Source organism: Anopheles gambiae, chromosome X, assembly GCF_943734735.2.
Source record: "Anopheles gambiae chromosome X, idAnoGambNW_F1_1, whole genome shotgun sequence".
Classification (NCBI taxonomy): Eukaryota; Metazoa; Arthropoda; class Insecta; order Diptera; family Culicidae; genus Anopheles; species Anopheles gambiae.
This window is the reverse complement of record NC_064600.1, coordinates 22,161,036-22,183,710: the sequence shown is the minus strand read 5'-3', so window position 1 is coordinate 22,183,710 and position 22,675 is coordinate 22,161,036. Positions and strand designations below refer to the sequence as shown.

Below are 22,675 nucleotides of genomic sequence, written 5' to 3'. Positions count from 1 at the left end.
GGAGCGGAGATACCGAGTGTGAAACAGGAACGCGTGTGCGATGATTATAATAGTGTTCGTTTGCCTGAGTTTTCAATCAGTTCCGGAAAATATGACGAATGGCTCCCGTATCACGACATGTTTGTTGTTACTGTTGATGAGAATGAGAAATTGTCGCAGGTTGAAAAGATGCTTTATTTGAAGAATTCTCTGAAAGGTGAAGCGCTGAAAGTGATGGATACTTTGCAAGCCTGCAATGCGAATTATGACGTGGCTTGGGATGCTTTGAAAAAGCGTTATTCTAACGAATATATTTTGAAAAAGCGTCATGTTAACGCGATGCTACAATGGCCACGGATGAAAGTCATGAACACGGTGGGTATTCATGGACTTATCGATTATTTCGAAAGGAACTTAAAAATGCTAAAGCAGTTAGGTGAAGTGACCGAACAGTCGGGATGTTTGATTATTCAGATAATCATTTCAAAGTTGGACGAAAGCACCCAACAAAAGTGGGAAAGGCACGTTGAAGAAAGTGAGCAAAAAACGGTGACGGATTTGTTAAACTTTTTGCGCACACAGACGCGCATAATGGACGCGTTTGCTGTGGATAGGCCAATGGCGGCTGGCAAATCTACAGGTGAACGTCGTGTTGCGTCGAATGTGGCTGCAGAAGCAAAGTGCGCAAAATGTGATGGATCGCACATGGTGGAAAATTGTGACTCGTTTCGTAGTTTAACGTTACCGCGTCGTCGTGAAGTGGTTGAAGTTAAGAAGCTTTGCCTCAATTGTTTAAGGCAAGGGCATTTTCAAGCAAAGTGTTGGTCACGTGCGCGATGCAATATTTGCAATCGTAAGCATCACTCCCTTCTGCATGGTGAAAGCGTAAGTGAAACGATCGGTCCGTCGGTTCGTGAAGAAATTCCATCTACCAGTAGCACGCAAAATGTGGTGGTGAACGCATCATCGAACAGAGAGTGCACTTCTGTGTTATTGTCAACGGCGATAGTGAGTGTGCGTGCATGTGGTAACAAATGGTTGTCGGCAAGAGCATTGATCGATAGTGGGTCTCAAGTGAATCTGATGACAAAGGGCTTGGCTGCGCGGCTTAAGTTACCGCAGTACGAAAGTAAAACGGCATTATAGGGAGTTGGACATTCTTTAGTGGACATAACGACGTCGGTAACGACTGTCATACGTTCCAAAAGTTGTAACTATCAAGAACGTATGCAGTTTCTAGTGTTACCGAGAATTTATAGCTACAGGACGGTAACTGGAAACCAAATTAGCAGGCAGAATCTCCCGATGAATTTTGTGCTCGCGGATCCTAATTTCGATAGTGATGCTGAAGTGGATTTATTGTTGGGCTCCAAATTTTACGCGACTTTTTTGAAACCGGACAACCGTGGTAAAATTAGGCTCGAGCTACCAGCGCTCCCAACATAAATTAGCACTGTTTTTGGATGGGTTGCAACTGGGAAAGTTCCGCTGGCTTCTGAAGGTAACAATTATGTTACTTGTGGCACGTTTACTAGATTGGACGATGTAATTGAGCGGTTTGGGGTTATCGAGGAAATACGTAAGCCGCTGCAGCATAGTCAGGAAGAAAAGGATTGCGAGGCACATTTTGTGCAAACTCATCAGTGGGATAGTGAAGGGAGATATATAGTGAAGCTGCCGTTTAAGCGTAATTTACAGAACCAATTGGGACCGTCTGGTGCGATAGCGAGAAAACGGTTCTTGCAGTTAGAACGACTGTAGTGAACTAGGATGTAATGAATTTACTGCAGATAATTATAGCGGATGTTATACTAATAATTGTGTCTTTGCTATTCTAATCTAATTCTAATTTGCTAAGTCTAATAGTGTCGGGTGTCGATCCTATGCTACACGACGTTTCAGTCGGGACCCATGGTTGAAACAAACGTATACGGCAGTTATAAACGACTACATCGACAAAGGGATGTTAGTCAAGGTGGCTGTGATCCCTGATTGTGAGGAAGCTCATGGGCATTATTTCTCATCGCATCATCCGGTAATCAAGGCGTCCAGTACTAGTACAAAGGTACGACCTGTGTTTGATGGATCGGCCTCTACCGACGGTGGTAGGTCTCTTAATGATTTGTTAATGACTGGACCTGTGCTATAACCATTCAGGAGAACTTGTTGGCGTTGTTGCTGAAATTTCGGATGAGGAGCGTGGTATTAGTGGCAGACATAAAACAGATGTATTTGCAAGTCAAGGTGCATCCCGACGACACTCGTTTTCAACGTGTATTGTGGTGAGGCTCATCTGTTGAGTCCTTCGAAGTCTACGAGTTGCAGCGTGTCACATGTGGGCTTGCCCCGTCTTCCTTTCTGGCCATTCGAGTACTGCAACAATTGGTAATTGATGAAGGGGAAAATTTTTCCTTGGAGAGACAGGCGTTGTTAGAGCACTTCTATGTCGAAGACTACATTGGTGGTGCCTCTAGCGAAGAAGAAACAGTTAGGTTGCAAGCTGAGCTGACGCTATTGTTGAGACAGGGCGGATTTAATCTAATTAAATGGAAGTCTAACAAACCAGATGTTTTATCTAGCGTTTCAGCGGAAGACAGAGCAAAATCAAACGTAAAAATGTTTGAAGTTTCAGAGGAGCCACTAAAAACTCTAGGTATTGCGTGGCTACCAGAATCGGACCAACTGTACATAGACTCGAACATTCAGATGAACAACGAGAGCTGGTCCCGTAGAAAGGTTCACTCTTTGGTAGCACGTATATACGACCTTTTGGGGCTGGTCGCTCCTGTGACATCTTGGGCCAAGATAAATATGCAATCGTTGTGGTTGGCAACTAATTACTGGGATGAAGAAATGCCGACTGTCATGCAAGAACAATGCAAACTTCCTTGCATGAGTTCCAGTGTTGGTGCAACCGTAATGCTTTATCCCTATGCACACATAAATGTGAAGTCATCACTTTCAGTCGTTCTCGCTGCCCATCATTGTATGAATATGCGCTTGATGGACAGTCCTTGGTGCGATAACTATGTGTTAAGGATCTAGGTGTTTTGCTCGATACAAAACTATCATTTAAGGATCAGCTGGATCACGTAGTAGCCACCAGCAATAGAATGCTAGGACTAGTTATCAATATGACTCGCGAGCTTAACGATATACCTTGCACCAAGGCGCTCTATTGCTCACTTATCCGGTCGTTGATGGAATATGCAAATATCGTATGGTGGCCAACTGCAGCGCGTCCGTTAGCTCGATTGGAATCAATCCAGCGCAAAATTTCACGATTTGCACTTCGCTCATGGAACCAAAGGCTCGATTACCGGACTAGGTGTTTACTACTCGGGCTACCCACCCTAAGTGAGCGAATACGAAAAGCCAGGTTGTCGTTCATCACGGGACTTCTCGACGGCCGTATTGACTCTCCGTCACTACTGGCTGCCATCAACCTGTACGTTCCGGCCAGGCCGCTCCGGACTCGGGCAATGTTGGCCCTCGACGACCGTAGAACGCAATTTGGCTCCTCTGACCCGTTCATACTTATGTGCCGTGCTTTCAACGCAGTCAGCGACGCTTTTGAGCCGAGGATTTTGCCAACTGAGTTTAATGATCGTGTTTCTGTGTTAAATTTGGTTCCATAGTGCACATTTTTATGTTTTATGTTATTGTAAACCAATGTAAAGAACTCATTGTAAAACATTGCTAAAATGGTTCGAGAGGGCATTATTGTCCATCGATAGACAAATAAACATAAACATAAACAATGGTATGCTTTTCATTCACAACTCGTGTTGCTGAAGGAGGTTACGTTTTCGCGCCATGCTGTTGTGCATAATCCTGTTGCTGTTCAACTACATTGCTTTTCGGATGCATCCGAAGCGGCTTATGGGACATGCGTGTATGTTAGAACGATTGGTAGCAGCGGGGAAGTGGTAGTGGAGTTGCTTGCTGCAAAGTCTGGTCCTGCGCCGCTGAAAAGAGTCAGTTTGGCCCGGTTAGAACTTTGTGGAGCGTTACTGGCAGCAAGGTTGCAGAAGGTGGTACGCCAAGCGTCGAGACTTCCAGACGTGGAAACCTTTATGCGGAGTGATGCGACAATCATGCTGCATTGGATTCGACCACCATCCCATTCTTGGGCTACGTACGTAGCGAACAGGGTATCCGAGATTCAGGAATTGACGCATGGCTACAAATGGATGCACGTGAAGGGCGTTGACAATCCTGCCGATATTGTATCGCGTGGATCTATGCCGAACGATCTGTTAGCATCGAAGCTGTGGTTCCATGGTCCCGGGTGGTTACAACTATCGGAGGAAGAATGGAAGAAAAATGCCAGCGGTGTGTTGGCAATTCCTGAAGAGGAGTTATTGGAACGAAGGAAGAGCTCATTGGTGGCCGCAGTAAGTAGCGAGAGCGATGATTGGTGTGATAGATTTTTCAACTATGACAAATTACTGCGGATCACTGCGTATTGTATGAGATTTATTCGTTGTTGCAAACGAAAGCTGGATCCTAAACACAAAGGTGTTTTGTTGGTGATCGAGCTCCTTTATCTCAGCCGTCTGCTCAGTTATCTGCTGGACAAACGGTACGTCCCAAATCATCACTGAAGACATTAAGAGCCTTTTTGGACGGTGATGGTTTACTCCGAGTTGGTGGCCGCTTGCATCGCGCTAAAGCCATGCAAGTTTGTAGCAGATTTCCGTTGGCGCTACCCAAGAAGTCACGATTTACTAGGCTAATGGCAGAATATTATCATCAATTGGCACTTCATGGTGGGCCAACTGCAACATTGAGCGCACTCAGGAGAGAATTTTGGCCAATTCAAGGACGATCTTTGGTCAATAGTGTTTGCAGAGGCTGTCTGGTATGCTTCAGGATGAATCCCGCGTTAGTTCAACAACCACCAGGACAGCTACCCGTGTCTCGTGCTACGCCATCTCGACCATTTTCGATCGTAGGGGTTGATTTCTGTGGACCCATTTACTCGAAGCCGGTACATCGCCGAGCAGCAGCTGAAAAAGCATAAATTTCAATCTTTGTGTGTTTTTCAGTAAAGGCTGTTCACATCGAGCTTGTGGATTCTCTATCAACTCATGCATTTCTAGCGGCGTTTCGTCGGTTTGTGGCAAGACGTGGTTTGCCCAGCGAGGTCTATTTCGACAACGGTCTCAACTTCCAAGGAGCGAGTAAGGTGATCGATGACTTCTACACGTTGATGAACAGCGATTCGGCGGTGGAGGATATATCGAGGTATGCTGTTGGCCTTTCTTCGCCGGGGCATTTTCTAATCTGGGCTCCGATGAACGCTCTACCGGAGCCTGACGTGGGTGATGTACCAATCAATAGATTGAAGCGGTATGAGGAATTGCGTAGAGTAGTACAGAATCATTGGGCGCGTTGGCGTAGGGAATATTTTAGTGAACTACATAACGAACATCAACGCGGCAAAGCAGTAGTAGAGCTAAAAGTAGGACAAATGGTCCTGTTGAAAGAGGATGGGAAGACTCCTCACCATTGGCCAATGGGACGGATTGCTGAAGTATTTCCTGGCCCAGATGGCGTAGTGAGAGTCGTTAGTATCAGGACTAGGAACGTCTTGTATAAGAGGCCAGCGAATCGAATTAGTCTTCGTCCGTTTGAGAGAGTGAATTAGATATCATAAAGGCATTTTGTGAAGTAATGGACAGAGGTAAATTTGGTAAATTTAGGTGGCCGCTATGTTGGAATGTAAGGGTTATGAAACGGTCATGTTGAATTGTTTGTGGTTGTTTTGTCAGTTGGGAAGTAAAGGTTAGGCCGCGGGGCCACGGGGCTTTCTCAAGCTGAGAAAACGTTCTCAAGCACTCATTTAAGTTTCTCAAGCACTCAAAACTTGTTCTCAGACTCAAGCCCGTGGCCGTCGTCAGTTTTTCTCACCCTGAGAGACTGATATAGACACTCAAGCTTTATTTAGAGCTTTAAATAGAAAAACAGTTTTTAATCGCATATTTTTTTAACGTTTTCAATTATAAACATTGAATACATTTTCCAAAGTGATTTCCGATAAACAAATAGCACAATTCTCCATATTTCAGTTAGCCGATCGCTGCATCGTCAACTTTCTCAAAGATTCTCAAAACCGATTTTGTTCCGATTCGACAAACGCTGAGAACGAGGTTTTCTCAAAAGCACTCATGAGTGCTTGAGAAAATGAGCGTTGAGAATCCCCATGGCCCCGCGGCCTTAAATGTATTTTCTGGCAGCACTGCCGATCGACAATTTCTTTGATCAAGTATGTGTGCGAATAAAGCGGCACTAGCGCATGAAACTCGATACGAGCCGGACGTGTTCTTTTACTTTGTCTCCTTTGGCGATCGACGACGACACAACAAAACATAACGTAGGGCGTAGGGGCGTCAAGGGGGAAAGGAACCAACAAACCATGTTCCAGAACGCAACAGGGATTTTATTACTATGCTGTTCTAACCGGATGTGTCAAAGATTAAACAATTTGATCTGTGAAATGTGATAATTTACTAATGGTTCTGTGATTATATAATTTTGTATAGCAGACATGCTACATGTTGTACCAAACAAAATAACACTTAGCTTTCTATTTCACTAGTATTCACAGTGCTCGTTAAACGGATATTCCCGGATAAAACTCGTTATGAGGGGTTCCACTGTATTTATACTATCCTGTCGCCGTCTTATTTCTAGTGGTGCATAACTATGTGGCAACCACGTCATGGCCTTAACCGTAGAGTTGGCAACCAGATTTACACACGTAAGTTGGCAACCGGCATACCCGGGTATTCCACACGTTTTGATGCAAAAAATTAACGATTTTCATAGGTAAACAATGCTTTCTATATTTTAATGCTGTAAGCAAGTAATGCCGACCATATATTCTCTTCTATTTCATTTATTCATTAAGTTTTTTTCATTTTAATATAAAAATAACGGTCATATTGAAATTTGGAATCGCTTGAATTTGACTCGAAAATAAGCACAATACGAAAAAAGGAAGAAGAGAAACGCCATTCTCCATACAAAATGTATGGAATACCCGGGTATGCTGGTTGCCAACTTACGTGGTAAAGTTAAAAAAAATTCAAAATAAAATACTTACAGGCTGTTTAAAATTACAACTTATGCACCAAAAAATCATAAATTAAAAGTTGATGGGCTACGGCAAATTTCAGGTCAATAAAAGCAATGAATCAAAAGTTATGGCAGTTTAAAGTTGAAAAAAATACCCGGGTATCCGGTTGCCAACTTAAAGGTTAACCGTAGAGTTGGCAACCAGATTTACACACGTAAGTTGGCAACCGGCATACCCGGGTATTCCACACGTTTTGATGCAAAAAATTAACGATTTTCATAGGTAAACAATGTTTTCTATATTTTAATGCTGTAAGCAAGTAATGCCGACCATATATTCTCTTCTATTTCATTTATTCATTAAGTTTTTTTTCATTTTAATATAAAAATAACGGTCATATTAAAATGTGGAATCGCTTGAATTTTACTCAAAAATAAGCACAATACGAAAAGAGGAAGAAGAGAAACGTCATTCTCCATACAGAATGTATGGAATACCCGGGTATGCTGGTTGCCAACTTACGTGGTAAAGTTAAAAAAAATTCAAAATAAAATACTTACAGACTGTTAAAAATTACAATTTATGCACCAAAAAATCAGAAATTAAAAGTTGGGAGGCTACGGTAAATTTCAGGTCAATAAAAGCAATGAATCAAAAGTTATTTCAGTTTAAAGTTTTAAAAAATACCCGGGTATCCGGTTGCCAACTTAAAGGTTAACACAGTCCGGAGCTCGCATCAACCGCTAATTCAAATCCATCGAGCACCCTAATTCGAACACACGATCGCACGACAACACCCAGACTTCTAATGACAGAAGAAAAGACGTCTTTCGGCGGTCTATCGGGTAACCAAAAGACCGCCGAAAGACGACTTAATAACACCATTTTAGACCGGTATGGAACCCACGTGCGATGTTTTTTTTGGTTCTATGTAAAACGATGATATTGAAAGTAAACAGTGTTGCCAAACAATTAAAAAAATACCGCTGTTTCTGTTCTTGAAGGCCTGTTCTCGCTCGGCTGTTCTTGATCGGCAACGCTGTTTTTCGATCTGTTTCTTTGCGCTTTTTTCTTTGACGTCATCGCAAGACGCTATACACTGTGTGCGCCATTTGCATTAGATATTTCTAGATTGCTGGTTGCTGCGAGATATTATAGGATTATCAGACTGCTTGTAGATTGGTTTCGAACCTGCCATTTTTCGTGAAGTTGTTCATTTCTCCGGCGTTGGTGTTACCGTAGCAATAGACGATGCCCAATCTCAGATTGCGCATATATTTATCTGTCAAACGGGTCGATTTGATATATTTATCTGTCAAAAAATGTTTAAATATCTCGGACATACAATCTTGAAAATTTATGCGCAATCTTGGAAAATTTATGCGCAATGCGCAAACAGTGGTTAACAAATCCTATCGGATATTTTAGTTAAACTGGAAAATATACAGGAGGAGCAAAAACGACAATCAGAAATGATGAACAACAAATTTGCTGCTATGGATCGACAAATTAAGTTAATACGATCAGAATTCAACATCGTGACTGATAAGCTGATTCCACGATCTGGATTTGTACATACAACACTTGCATAAAATGAAAACGATGAAAATTCTGATCCTTTCCAATGACGCAAATCTTGAAATGAGCGGAATTTTCGATGAATCTCTGCTGGCAATGGTATGTTCATCAACATTCCAGATAATTGTGCAAGTGTACAAGGAGAAAGTCTTTTTTTAAATCCAAATTTACCTTCAATCAAGCCTATCAAAAGTCGTTTTGTTACGCCTGTTCGAGCAGCTGCGCGAATCGTGAAGATTTGAACTGCGGATCGGATCACATCCGTGCCCGTTCATGTACACATCTCTATCGATCTTCAATTAATAAATAGAGGGCGAAAAGGCTTTTTCTCTCTCTTCATCACCAGCAATTTCTTACAACGGCTTCGGTAATTATTAGCAGCAAAAACCAAAGAAAGAAAAGGAAACTTTATCCGAAAATTATTCGCGACGAAACAACGCCTAAGTCAATTAAATACTGATCACTAACAATTTCAAAGTTCAAAGTTATTTAATAACAGTAATGGCGAATCAATTTTATGATGATCGCCGTACATTTGTTTCCGAAAGGCTTCATCCGTTCGTGCTGTTGCGTTGCAATCGAGGAATGTAACCTTTCCTTGCAGTTTGATCCCCTCGGTGGTGCATTTTAGACAGCCTGCGAACGAATCAAAGTTGGCAAGTCCTGTAAATTATATTTTTTTAATTAATATTTAATGATAAATGTTTTAAACAGTATTTTGTTTTTTTTACCTTTGATAAAGGCTCGAGCTGGTGAATGGGCAATTATAGCACGTATTTTAAAGTTCACCCTCCTATCGTCGACTTCTACTCCATTTTTCATTAAAAGATTTAAGTCTTCGACAAACGGTTTAAGAAAATGCTCAATACTAGCGGGTTTTGTAGTTGCACAATAAATTGAAACAACCATAACTGGAATTTTTGGTTTGTCATGGACTTGAATTAATATAGGCCAGAACTGTAGGTTATTACTTTTGAATAAGGGTAAACCATCTATATCGCACCGAACCCAGAGGAGTGTGTAACAGGCTACCGGTCGAGCAGGGCTCCCGGTAGGGCTCACGGTGCGGCTCGTGCGCGCGGCCCTATACTGCATTGTATTGTGTTTTGTATTATTTAATACGAGTAATAAATGTTCAAAATAGTTCAAACATAAAAACTATTTTTAGAATGCATGAGACGTTTACCGTCTGCTAAACGAAGCCTGTTTAGATTCCTCCTAGGTTAAGAGACTTATGCCGTGTAGAACCCTTGTCTTGTCATTGTACACTGCGTTCGTTATTTAAGTTTTAGTTTTAATTCAGTGATAAGGCCGCTTGTTTGGCCAATCACTTAATACAATAAACAACAACAACAACAACAACCCGTTTGGTGGTTGTTTAGATGATTTGAAGCACTTGGGATTCGGGTAACCTACGATAACATTTACGTGGATACGCGGATTCGGAGATACACGGTTTTCTAAATTTTACAGATTACATGTCAAATCGGTACAATTTGCTTCGGTAAAAAGTTGGGTAAAAACTGCATTTTTGCTAACAAATTGAAACCGCTTATAAGCCAGAAATGGGGCCCTTTCCGCTGTAAGTTCGTAGGTTGAAATTTCAACCTGTCAGCTGTTTGCATTGTCCCCGTGGACAATTCGAGCAGTTTTTCTCCGGTTCCTCAACCCGCTCTGCCCCACTTCGCCCATGTATCTTGAATTGCTTGCAAGATTTCATATTACCATCTCTTTTTAACACACGGATGAGTTTTTCTGCTTGGGTACCAACAACGATTTTCAATCCATATCATGAGGTATAAACACAGCTACCATGTATATACACAGTGGCCTACAAATGTATGCATGTATTGGTTGACATTGCAAGTGCGTCGGCGAAGGACAGACAAGTGTAAAGGAGCCGGTGTTTGAAAAACAAAGCAGAAGTGTATTAATCTATATTTTGTGCAGTTTTAGATCCAGATTATTTACGAGAGTACCATCAGCAATGGCTTCAAGATCATCCCAATATCGGAAGCGTCGTCGCTTTATGGAAGAAGTTGAGAGAGAAATAGACAATGAGATCAATAATATGGAGACTTCCTCACCTGTCATGGTGCCGGCATCGACGAGCAGGATGTTCAGTAAGTAACTAATATTGTGTTTTTAGAGTACTATTATACATGGAAAACAGAATTTTGTCGCAGTATATTGCCAATTGGTAATCAGCAGCTACGTTGATTCATATTCCGATCGCAATTTTAGGTTTTGCACCGCCATAGTTTCTGCATCGGTTCTGCACCGCCACCCACAATGGCAACATGAGGTTTTTTATGTTTAACCTTACTTAGGAAATCACGTCGTCGTTTTCTGGTTGGCAGTGTGAATCCAAATAATAAGTTTTTTTTAGCTTTTTAAATTGTTTTTTGTAAAAACAGACAGCCACTTGAATTTGCCAAACATCCATCGTGGGAGACATGATGATGTTTTGTTCTTTAACGATACATTAGTAGGACTTTCTTTCTAGCAGCAAAGCAACTTCCAAAGGCTACGTTGCTGTCTTCTTCAAACTAGACCGCTTCGGGTACCTCGGCAGCGCTGAGACCAACATCCGTGGCCACTGCAGCTTGCTTCTCATCGTTTATTGGCGATTCCGTATCATCTCCCTGAACCCTGCCTGTTGCTGCTGAAGCGCGCCGTGACCAGCCGCAATCTGCACTGACGCTGGTGGGGTTGGAGGAAGTCTGGCTCGAAGCTTCTCTCGTCGGTTAGCGTTGCGTCACTCGTTGCGGACGCGCCGAACAGTTTCAGGTTGCGTCTCTAAGATGGCCATCTCCTCTTCGTATTACTCAATGATCTGCGACGCCAGGGCAACTCGTTCATTGTCTCATGCTCCCTGTAGTTGAACCGTGATCCGCCTAGAAGCTTCGTAGATAAGGCTCCAGCTCTCAACCTCGCGACAGGTGAGGTTGGAGGGTGTCCGTCGAATCGAACCTGATCAACCATGGCCGACACGCTTCTGGATTTTGCAGCAAAGCGCGGGCACTCCAACAACACGTGTTCCTCGTCCTCCGAAACGCCGATGAACCACTGAGAGTCCGGGGACGGTCGTGAATCCTTTGCTAATAAGCATTCTCGTAAACAAAATCTGTCCTGACCTGTTTAAGCCTGTGCCTGGGCCAGATGGAAGGTCGTGTCTCCGTGTTAATGCCAGTCGCTGACGGAAGGTGCTAATTTCATTTCATTGTTAACTGACTTTTTGTGCCATATATATGTGTTTAATTTAACTAATGCTATGTTTTTCTCTTTTGTTTCTTTACAGACGAATTGCATAGTACTGATAGCAACTTAGGTGGGAATGTAGAGTGTAGCTTTAGCATAGATGTAGATACTAACAATACTAACAATGACAGCGCTGCAACTGTTGACGAAAATAATTTGGATGATATAGAAGATGAACAGGAAGAATGTGCTGAAGATTTGTATGATGCTTATAACTATTTGAATGATTTTCAAAGTTTAAAAGAAGCTTTGAGATATTTGGCAATAATGGGTCATCTTTCTCGCAACTTTCTTAACTTGCTTCTTGCAATTTTAAGAAAATTTGGTCATCCTGAACTTCCTAAAGATGGTCGTACTTTACTAAAAATTCCTAAAGTTAGCCAAGAGATTCAGCATATAGCAGGTGGACAAATGTGGTACTCAGGGATAGAAGTTGGCCTTCGAAATTATTTTAGGAATCATGTTCCAGAGGAAAATAAGTTTTCGTTACATATTTTTATTGATGGCCTTCCTCTCTTCAAAAGTAGTGCTACACAATTTTGGCCAATTCTTTTTAAAGTAAAAGAAATTCCCGATTGCCCGGTAATGATCGCAGGTGTATTTTGTGGTCAGAAAAAACCTACCGACTTAGAGCCTTATTTGCGACAGCTCGTAGATGAATTAAACAATTTGCAAGTAATAGGCATGCTGTTTGGAGAGAAAGTTGTAAAAATTTTTGCCAAGGCTTTTGTCACCGATACCCCTGCGCGGTCCTTTATAAAATCGGTAATGTACTTTCCGGGAAAACACGGGTGCACGAAGTGTACTGTCGTTGGAGAGTTTGTAAAACCGGAGCGCAAAGTAATATTTTGTTCACCACAACCTGCTCCACCACGTACAGATGAAAGTTTTCGACAAAGACACGATACAGAGCATCATAAACAAATTCGATCTCCTTTAGAAGAGATTGGTGGATTAGATATGATCAAAAGTTTTCCCACTTCTGATCGACTTCATCTTATCGATATTGGCAACACTCGTAAAATTTTGTACGGTCTTTTTCATCATAAATTTATAAGTTTTGTAATATGGTCTAGTGAACACAAGAAAAATGCCTCTCACTTTTTGATGAAAACGAAACTGCCTTCTGAAATACATCGACCATTTCGATCTCTTGACACTCTTCAGTATTGGAAAGCAACTGAATTTAGGTCTTTCCTACACTATATTAGCCCTGTTATATATAAACATTTTATGCACAGTGACGGCTTTAACCATTATTTGCTCTACTTTTGTGGCATAACTATTTTCTCATCGTCAGTATATAAAAATTTAAACCCGCTTGCAAAAAGAATGCTTCAACAATTTGTTGTTGATTTCCCACTGTACTATGGTCGCACCCATATGAGCAGCAATGTGCACAATCTTCTCCACGTATTTGATGACGTTGAAGAACTTGGTCCATTGGACGATTGGTCTTCTTATGATTATGAAAACTTTTTACAGTTTATTAAACGAGATGTTAAGACAGGTTCAAAATGTGTGGAACAAGTAGCGGGCAGATTCAAGTTATATGCCTCAATTAATGTACATCATGGTCCCAAAGAAAAGAAATATCCCTGTTTGACTATAGATACAGTCTAGTGAACTGAACATTCATAAACTAAATTCTTATTCACCATCTACTATGGTGACTCTTGACCTTAAGTCTATTACATGTATGTTAGTTGCCGTTAATTTACCCCCTCGTCCTCTTGTGTACTTTGATGTTGATGAATTTCAAGATTCTATGCCTCCATCTGTATTATTTTTTCCATTATTACACACTTTTCTTCCAAACTAACCATATTTTTTATCTTAAAATCATGATTGTGACTTGTTTTGTCTTAGTGTAAATTATAATGTTATTGATTTTTTCAAAGGTTTACGGGTTTATTTCAAAACTTTTGGTGGAGGGTATATCATAGTATGTATAATATTATGTTTTATATGTATATGTATTATGTAGTGGGTTTAGGTTGACAATGTATTACATCACATTTTGAAAGAGGGTATATCATAATAAAAGTATACACTAGTTTTCATTACAGAGTTAGCAGGGAAAGAAATTTGTTTAATCTACAGGAAACTTCATTGTAGTTTTTTTTAATGAACAGATCAGCACGAATTGTCGCATGTACATGCATTTAATAATAATTGTAACTGTTAGTGAAAAAACCCAAGAGATTCATTTCATGTTTGTTTATACTTTTTTATGTAAACACAATTATTTTTAGTAATTTGGACTTATTACTACGTTTAACGACAATGCCAATCTTTAAAACAAATTATCCAATCAACCTGTGTGTGAGTATTAGAACAGTTGATTGATCGTATGGTATCTTTTGATCATTCCGTACAAACACTAATCTCCAACATCTATTTTTTTTTTCTAATACTGCTCAACGTGTTTCGCATCCCATACGAGGATACATCGAGGAAAAGCTATCCCCTTACATGACACGACACGACGTGACTGCGCTTAATATGGCATTTCTTCCAGTCTCAACAGTTCCGCTTGTTTTTTAGATAAGAAGTAAGTTAACATTTATTGTTTCATTTCTTCATTTCTTTATTGATACATTTCAATTACTATATTCAGTAATAATGCAATCTTATCACTTTTTTACAGCTCTTTGGAACATTGCTCATAGAAAGGATTAATTTCGTAATTCTGTATAATGCATTTACACAACTCTAATAAGTGAGTATTATTTCATTTGAATTCTTTTTTGATAATCCAATTCTAATTAAATAGTTCATCTAGATTATAACAGAGCTTCCACTAATTTTAAGAACTATAATCTACTTATCTTCTACTATTTACACACTACTTGATCTCGGCTTATGGCGACTAGACTTATTTATGAATTTGTTTCGTTTTAAATTATCACTATGATTTAATTTAAGCTGCATCCAATCTTTTAATATCTTATCCGAACAATTTCCTCCTAATTCTTGAATAACTAGTACTATATTTTTATATTTACACAAAGGTATTTTATCTCCTACTTTTGCTCTTCCTGTCCACGAACATTGCAGTAAAATGTTAGGCCCTAGGATTAAATGAAGAGCGTTACAAGCACGTTGTTTAAAATCGCCCTCTGCAATATTTAGTTTCACCCATTGCACAAATTCATCTAGGTACTCTTTTTTTTCAGCTTCTCCTCCAGAGCATTCATCTCCTCAATTGTCTCTACAGTGCAAAAGGTTGGCGAAGGGGTTTTATCCGTGGGGCTCAAACAGGTGTTTTGATTCGCCAACAGTTGTTGCATCATCCCGGTCAGAACATCGAGCTTGTTGTTCATCACATCGTTCTGGACCTTTAGCTGAGCTACCATTCGGCGTAACATCATGCATTCTTTTGCCAAATCAGTTGGTACTGGCACGTTGTTGTTTTTGTCCTCCATCTAAAAAAGTTCGTTTTATATAGTTTCATAGAGTATTTAAACGTTTCCTATGAGTATTGTTTTACCTTGTGTATGCAAATCTATATCGACCAGTTAAGCTTTTTTTGTCAAACAATGAGAAGCTCTACACGAAGTGAAACTAGTGAACAATACAATCTCTTAAATTCTTTGAATTCAAACGTGACATTTCATTTGGCGCCGAAAGAAAATTGATATCACAACTACATACATAAATACCCTCGTACCTCACCAATACATTTATATCAAGGTCGGCGCGTGTACACACTCGCAAAAGCCTGTTCTCATATCCCCTAACTTTACCCTCAGTCCGAACAAAAACGTCCTCAGTTTTTCATATCCCAGGGTTCGGTGACACAAAATTAGGGAGTTGTATGCAATTTCGAGCACTTGTTTGTCGAGTGGGGTATAGCAGTTTTCGAGCAGCTATCTAAGAGAGTATAATATGCAGGTGGGCTTATCCTAAGGTGTATGAATTTAGAAGGCTGATTTATATCGCTTCTGCTTCTGAATGAAGATTTTAAGAGTGTTTTGAGTATTCGTCAAGCTTCCAGAAAGCTTGTTTGAACAAAAAATTTCACCCATCCTGTCAAAAAGTGATATTCCTATATGGTTATAAAAACATGCTATGAGACCACCTGGACTACATACACTTTGATTGAATGGGATGGCACCTTACCGGGCAAACAATGCGAGGGTTGGTGAGGTACCTCTCGCTCTAATTTCTCTAGTCTAGTCTAGTTGCCTCGCTTCCTCCTATAGCGATTCTGTCGAGCTGAGCTTTCACGTCCCTCACCACCGATCTCCTTCCTACCCCTCGCCTAAGATCGTCTGACTCCTCGCCTGACACCTTTCGTTGTGTTGGTGCTATGCGGCTGCTGTCACTGTAGAAGTCAAGTTGTGTGTGTAAAAAAACGTAAATAGTGTTGTTGGCTGATCAATTTTGGTAAGTTTTTTAATAATTAAGTTCTTAATTTTACATAAGTAAGTGCCATTTTAGCTAAAGTAAGTGGTAGAAGTCCTGCTCAATGCGTGCTGGCTCCGTCGGAAGCGGTACGCATATGTACCGGCGTCGGAAAGTGGTGTGATGAACAACACAGCATAAGACAACGGGTAAGTGTTATCCAGCGATTATCATGATAAAGAAACATTATTTTAATATAATATGGCCTCTTTTAACTTGCAGATATAATGCAGAAACGATATGGGCCTGCGGCAGGTGTTTGCGACTGTGCGCTGTGTATGATTGTGTATGATACGGTAAGTTGTAAGTGGGCCACGAAAGAAGAAGAAGATTGTTTGGTGAAGCTAGGGATTTGGATGCTAATCACGGTGTTTATTCCTTTTTTGCAGCCAATTTTCCTCTATCCTGGAACGTGGGCTTACGAGGAACCGTTCAAGAAGATCCTCCGGAAGCTGTACGGCGACGTGTCGGGCTCTACCAGCACAACACGCTAGAGGCCCAGCCGGCACCGGGTGCCCCGATTGCGCCGCCAGACGGTGTCGAGCACGCTCGTTAACAACGTTCGGGGCAGGAATTCAACCCTTCGGATCATTATCCTCTGCCTCACAATAGCTGCAGCAGCAACCGGACCGAACCGACCGCACTACTGATTGTGGTCAAATACTGATTGCGGTCCTGGCAGGAGAAAAAAACCCCACGAGTGAGTTCCTTCTAGATGCACAATCGCTACATCTAGATCTGTTGTCTCTAAACCAAATGTTTTATCTTTCTTCAGGTGTATCGAACAGGCTACTGACGGACCCCGTATAGGCCATTCATTCCCAACGGCCTAAGATGTTGTTAGTGTTCAGTGGTGTGCGCGACCGTCAAAGTGTTACCATTAAATATTTGAATTAACAAGATAACACTGTTATGGTGATGTCGTGTAGATGTGCGCAAGTGGGTTAACATTAGACTTAGGTACGCTTTAAGGCATAAATCGATATGCATAATTTTAAGTTAAGTGTTTTGACATGCCCGTGTGTGTCAAGCGGCGGAATAAGCGCTAAGCAAACTAAGCGGCCGCGTCGGGCCCCGTGGTCTTGAGGGGCCCCAAAAAAGGAACCCATCCCCCGCTCGCAAGTTAAAATGCTACTAAATCCTTCTTTAGTTTAGAATATTTCCCTGCTAGACGCTTAAACCAAGCCAACATTTGTGTGACTGCTTAGGGCCTCCACTCGTATGTGCGGCTTTTACACATCATTTAAGATAAATAAATCTAGATTATATTCTCATAAATCACTACGCATTTTTAAAGGGGGAATAAACATGATGACATATATTTAGTTTGTAAGAAGGTTCCTATGCACGTTCACTAGTTGATTTTGTCTGGATATTTCATTTCATTTCATTTCATTTCATTTCATTTATTTAATACAATATCCGCCATCAAGGCTAAATATAATAGACTTAAAACTAATTTAATGCTAACAAATAAACAAAATAATTCATGAAAAACTAAGCCTAACTAACCTAGTCTTGACCTAGCAAAAAAGAAAAGAAAAAAAAACAAGAGTAAAGCGTAGAGACTATCATAAACTTAACAAAAAAAAAAAAAGAGAGTAATAGAAAACTAAGGAGAATAATTAAAGGGAATTAGAAGAAAAAATACGGTTACGGAAAGAGTTAAGAGAGGAGAATCATCTCGCTCGTTTGAAATTGGCTTCATAACCGTTAATCGACATGGCGATCAAATGGCCACATCAGAAACGGCACGGAACGGCAACCACCAGCATAGCACAAATATTGCTTCAACACCAGAATTGATCGGCTCTCGCATCGTCAAGGTCACAGGTAAAACCAAATACACTACATATATATGTACCAATCGCCAATTCAAGATACAACTACAACCCTACCATATACCAGTACCAGCTGATGAGCTATCGCACACAAGCGAGCGGCGCGCGCAAATAAGAGGAAGGGGCCTGAAGGAAGAGAGGACAGGGGAAGGCACCGGGAGAGAGAGTGTGTGTGGTCAAAATTTTTGGCCATTTAAATTTTGTCCACCAACACCGTTGCATTTTGGAGCTTTTTTCTTGCCAGAAAGAGATAGCCATACACTTGACATACAGCTGTCTCGCTCATATGACACTTCCAAGGCTCGCAAGCTCTTTAATGCGAGGGCTCTGGAGCAGTGAACTTGTATGGCGTGCGAGCCCTCGCGCGCCCTCGCAAATCGCTGTCATTCGCACTGCGGGTTGGGATGAATGTAAACACCACCTTGTTGTGCCATTTTTCGAGCAGGTACTCGAATCTAATTCTAGCTTTGAGGTTAGAATAATCTAGACCAAGGTGTTATAAATGACAAGGTGAAGTTGTTTAGAGCAAAATGACATTTCTCGACTTGACATTTCTCTTCCGGGGGCTCCGGTATAAAAATCGGGGAGGGCTGGTGCGGGGTAATGAAATTTGTATGCAGAGAGTGACAGATGTCCCCCACAATGTCGCCCAGCAAAAGCGATAAAAATCAACCTTCTAAATACATTATCCTTGATCTAGACTGAAAATTGCAGGCTAGTTTTGTGTGCAGTTTTGTATGCAGTGTTTACATGATTTCAGCCTCCAACTGTCAAACTCCATACAAAAAACTGACTAGAATCGTGAAGGGCCCCAATATTTTTTTCAATCAAAAATGTGCTGTAACTCCAACACCCCAACCGGCCTTGCCGCTTGTTTTGAGAGGGTGCTTATGTCTTTTTCTTTTCTTTCGAATGTTTTATTACAATTGTGTACAGTTAATTTTTTTTGCATGTTGTGTAACAATATTTTGAAATTAACACTGAAATCATCTCTTTTAAAATGATACCAACCACTACAGGCAAAGAAATATAATTGGTTAACAGATCCCAAATAGCACGCTCGTACGTTATAGCTGATTTAGGGCTTATTGAATTAAAGGAGAGACACGTCTGTTCCGTTTGGAGCTCAGATCAAGACTGACTTAATTATATTTGAGTTCTATTTATATATATACAGGAAATTGATAATTCCAACAGGACTGTTTAACGAAAAATCGTTCCGATGTCGTACTTTGTGGCTGATTAAGAGATAGACGGTACTTTACGGAACTATGGAGCTTTTTAACAGGCACATGGTACTCTTTGGAACTTTGTGGCTGATTAGCACTATGTGTAGGGTTCATGATGGAACTTGAAGGCTTGTTAAGAAAGGGTACTGAACTTGGTGGAACTTTATAGCTTTTTAATGCATGACATCGGTACAAGGTGGCTCTTGTTAAAGTGTCAAAGACGGACGCCGGCAATAATCTCATTGCTGCTGAACAAATTAGATTCGTCAATTGAAGAATGAATCAGCCATACCGGCGAACTCGTTCGTTCCTGGGAACGTTCGCCGCGACGCTCATTTTCACTCATTTCATAGCCCTCTAGATCAAAAATCAGAAAACCGTATAGATTTTGTACTGGCCCACCTAGTGGTACAATCCTGTCCACTCATGAGCGACGAATGTTTCTCGTCGAACGAATTCGCCGGTACGGCTGAATATTGAGTGAAGTGATTGTGAATTATCAGTAAATTGTGTAAAATTTTGTGTAATTCATCAATACAAAGGATTTAAAAATATACATATCCCAAGTGCCACAAATCCACTAAACGACCACTAAACGGCTTCTAAACGACTCAAGTTCTCTACCTAAACGGAATATAGACAGACTTCGTTTAGCAGACGGCAAACGACTCATGCATTCTAAAACTAGCAAAAAAGCTGGTGGCGCTATCTGTTGGTGGGATACCCCAACCAGTTGAGCTTCATCGCTTGGAGGAGAGCTTTCTCATTTCCTCTGTACTGTTGTATGGTTTCGCTTTGAAGTTATGCATCGCTAGAACTAGAACGGCGATACAATTGTTTAAATACTAAACTCCAATGGAAACCATCAGCACTGAAGCAAGTGAGATTTGAGTAATGGTCGTTGGTGTAGATACCCACGTATCTGACCACACGACCATTTATATATATTTTTGCTCGGAAAGTTAGAAGGCTATATAGGTCATGATAAGATGAAACTTGCAGAAACACATTGGAAGAAAAAGATAGCAATATAATGATTAGTTTTAATACGCCATCTATTGATCAAACCAATGAAGCTGTGGAGCTTTCATTTTTTTTTATATGGATATTCAATTTTCCAGTCGTTTAAGCTTAATCTGTGGCGCTTGGGGTTGATACCCAAGTATCTGACCACACGACCATTCATATCGATTTTTGCTCAGAAAGATAGAAGGCTATATAGGTCATGATAAGATGAAACTTGTCGAAACACATTGCAAGAAAAGGATAGCAATATAATTATCAGTTTTAATACGCCATCTATTGATCAAACCAATGAAGCTGTGGAGCTTTCATTTTTTTTCTATGGCTATTCAATTTTACAGTCGTTTAAGCTTAATTTGTGGCGCCTGGGATGTGTTTAAACGAAACAAATCTTGTTGTTTATTTCATCAATGACGCTTGCTTGAAAATAAAATACAAAGAAAAATAATCCCTGGCATCGTGGCATAAGGAAGCTGCTTAGGCGCTGTTGGAAAGACCCACATAGTACTTTGATGCTGTTTATCTACTGCAAAAGGCGAATTAGAGCAGCGATCTTTAGCGTGCCAAAATGAGCTGCTTAAGCAATTCTGGCTATTTGGGTTAACACACTCATTCATACTTTTTTCATAGTGTTACTGCCGAATAGGAATGGGTGTTTTGGAGCGCACCAATGGCATCCACGGCTCCAGAGCCGAATCCACACCAACAGCTCTGGAGTAGTGATGGGTAATCCGGAGAGGAGTCATGGATAAACTCCGACTCCGGTGCGCAAAATATGACTCCGACTCCGGATCACAACCGGATTGAACTCCGGATCACTCCAGATCACTCCAGATCACTCCTGATCACTCCGGATCACTTCGGACCACTCCGGATCAGTCCGGATCAGACTGGATCAGTCCGGATCAGACTGGATCAGTCCGGATCAGTCCGGATCACTCCAGATCACTTCAGATCAATCTGGATTACTCCGGATCAGTTCAAATGAGTCCGGATCAGTCCGGATCACTCTGGATCACTTTGGATCAGTCCGGATCAGTCCGAATGAGTCTGGATCAGTCCGTATGAGTCTGAATGAGTCCGAATGAGTCTGGATGAGTCTGAATGAGTCTGGATTAGTCTAGATGAGTCCAGATGGGTCGTGAAGTTTACCGAGCCGAACCGAATAGTTGTATTCGATAAACATGTGTGCGTATCAGGTAGCAGCATTTGTACTGCTTACCTGCCGTATGCCGCTGTGATACCGAGCGAAACGCATAAACAACGCGTCTAGAGGGCATGTGTAGCCGTGTAACTTTTCTATGTCTCTTTTGCCTTGTCCTTGCCTTTAGATCCTGATGAGTGAAGCATGCATACCTTTCGGGTACGTTCGGGGTATAAGCTCCGTCCCTCTCATGTTAATGATAAAGTTAGAATCGTATGCCATCGGCTCTGCATTCGGGCGTGGGCAGGCCCGTAGACGTGTTCGTAGACATTCAGACTCATTCGAACTGATCCGGACTGATCCGAAGTGATCCAGAGTGATCCGGACTAATTCGGACTGATCCAGACTAGTGTTGGCCGTTCCGGTTCGAACGTAGTAAAAAAGTTCCGTTCTTTATGTAGGCCGTTCCGTTCCGATCCTTTATACAAAATCGTTCCGTTCCGTTCATTCCGTTCTTTCCGTTCATTCCGTTCCATTCCGTTTAATCCGTTCATTCCGTTCCGTTTATTTCGTTCTTTCCGTTCATTCCGTTCATTCCGTTCCGTTCAATTCGTTCTTTCCGTTCACTCCGTTCCGTTCCAATCTTTGCCGCTTCAATATTGTTAGCAAGGTGCTAACGTTCGTGCGTTCCGTTCTTTGAAAAAACCGGCTTTGTCCGGATGTTGCTTGCTGCATGCAAGATAACTGTTCACTCTTTCTCGTACACAGTATGTGTTGCCTGTGCACTCTCCCATGCTCACAGGAATATTCATCGCACTTCGTCGCGTATCGTTTATAAAAATCGTGATAAGCGAAACCAAAAATGGTGTTGCATTTGGTATTATCGTGCAATTTGTAACATCTATTATAGTTTTTGTTATAATTTAGCTTGTCTTAACTAGACAAATAACTATTATAAAATTAAAATCTGTACTCTTATGGCAGAAAGCGTTGGAAAAGATATATTATAATATGCGAGTATGAACAACGAAAAATAAAATGTATTTATTTTTTATGCCACGATATCCACTTGATCTTGGCACTCGGCATGATTCTAATATTTGGTCATTCGATTAGAATCATTCTA

At 41.1% G+C, this 22,675-nt stretch overlaps 1 protein-coding gene across 4 annotated transcripts in view; it reads left to right on the top strand.

The window, feature by feature from the left end:
- LOC133391040 (uncharacterized) overlaps positions 1 to 17,590 on the top strand; it is a 35,407-nt gene extending 17,817 nt beyond the window's left edge. Inside the window, exons 1-8 of one of the 4 annotated variants that reach the window (XM_061640943.1) lie at positions 7,407 to 10,532; positions 10,592 to 10,764; positions 11,943 to 14,456; positions 14,553 to 14,624; positions 15,082 to 16,461; positions 16,535 to 16,608; positions 16,702 to 17,012; positions 17,088 to 17,590. In XM_061640943.1, the coding sequence (XP_061496927.1) occupies positions 10,483 to 10,532; positions 10,592 to 10,764; positions 11,943 to 13,525 (1,806 nt within the window). In that variant the 5' untranslated portion in view covers positions 7,407 to 10,482 and the 3' untranslated portion in view covers positions 13,526 to 14,456; positions 14,553 to 14,624; positions 15,082 to 16,461; ... (1 more) ...; positions 16,702 to 17,012; positions 17,088 to 17,590. Of the gene's footprint in view, positions 1 to 7,406; positions 10,765 to 11,942; positions 14,457 to 14,552; positions 14,625 to 15,081; positions 16,609 to 16,701; positions 17,013 to 17,087 lie in introns of those variants that run through there. The other 3 variants (XM_061640937.1, XM_061640949.1, XM_061640960.1) reach the window with 3 other exon arrangements.
- Positions 17,591 to 22,675: the final 5,085 nt, after the last annotated feature.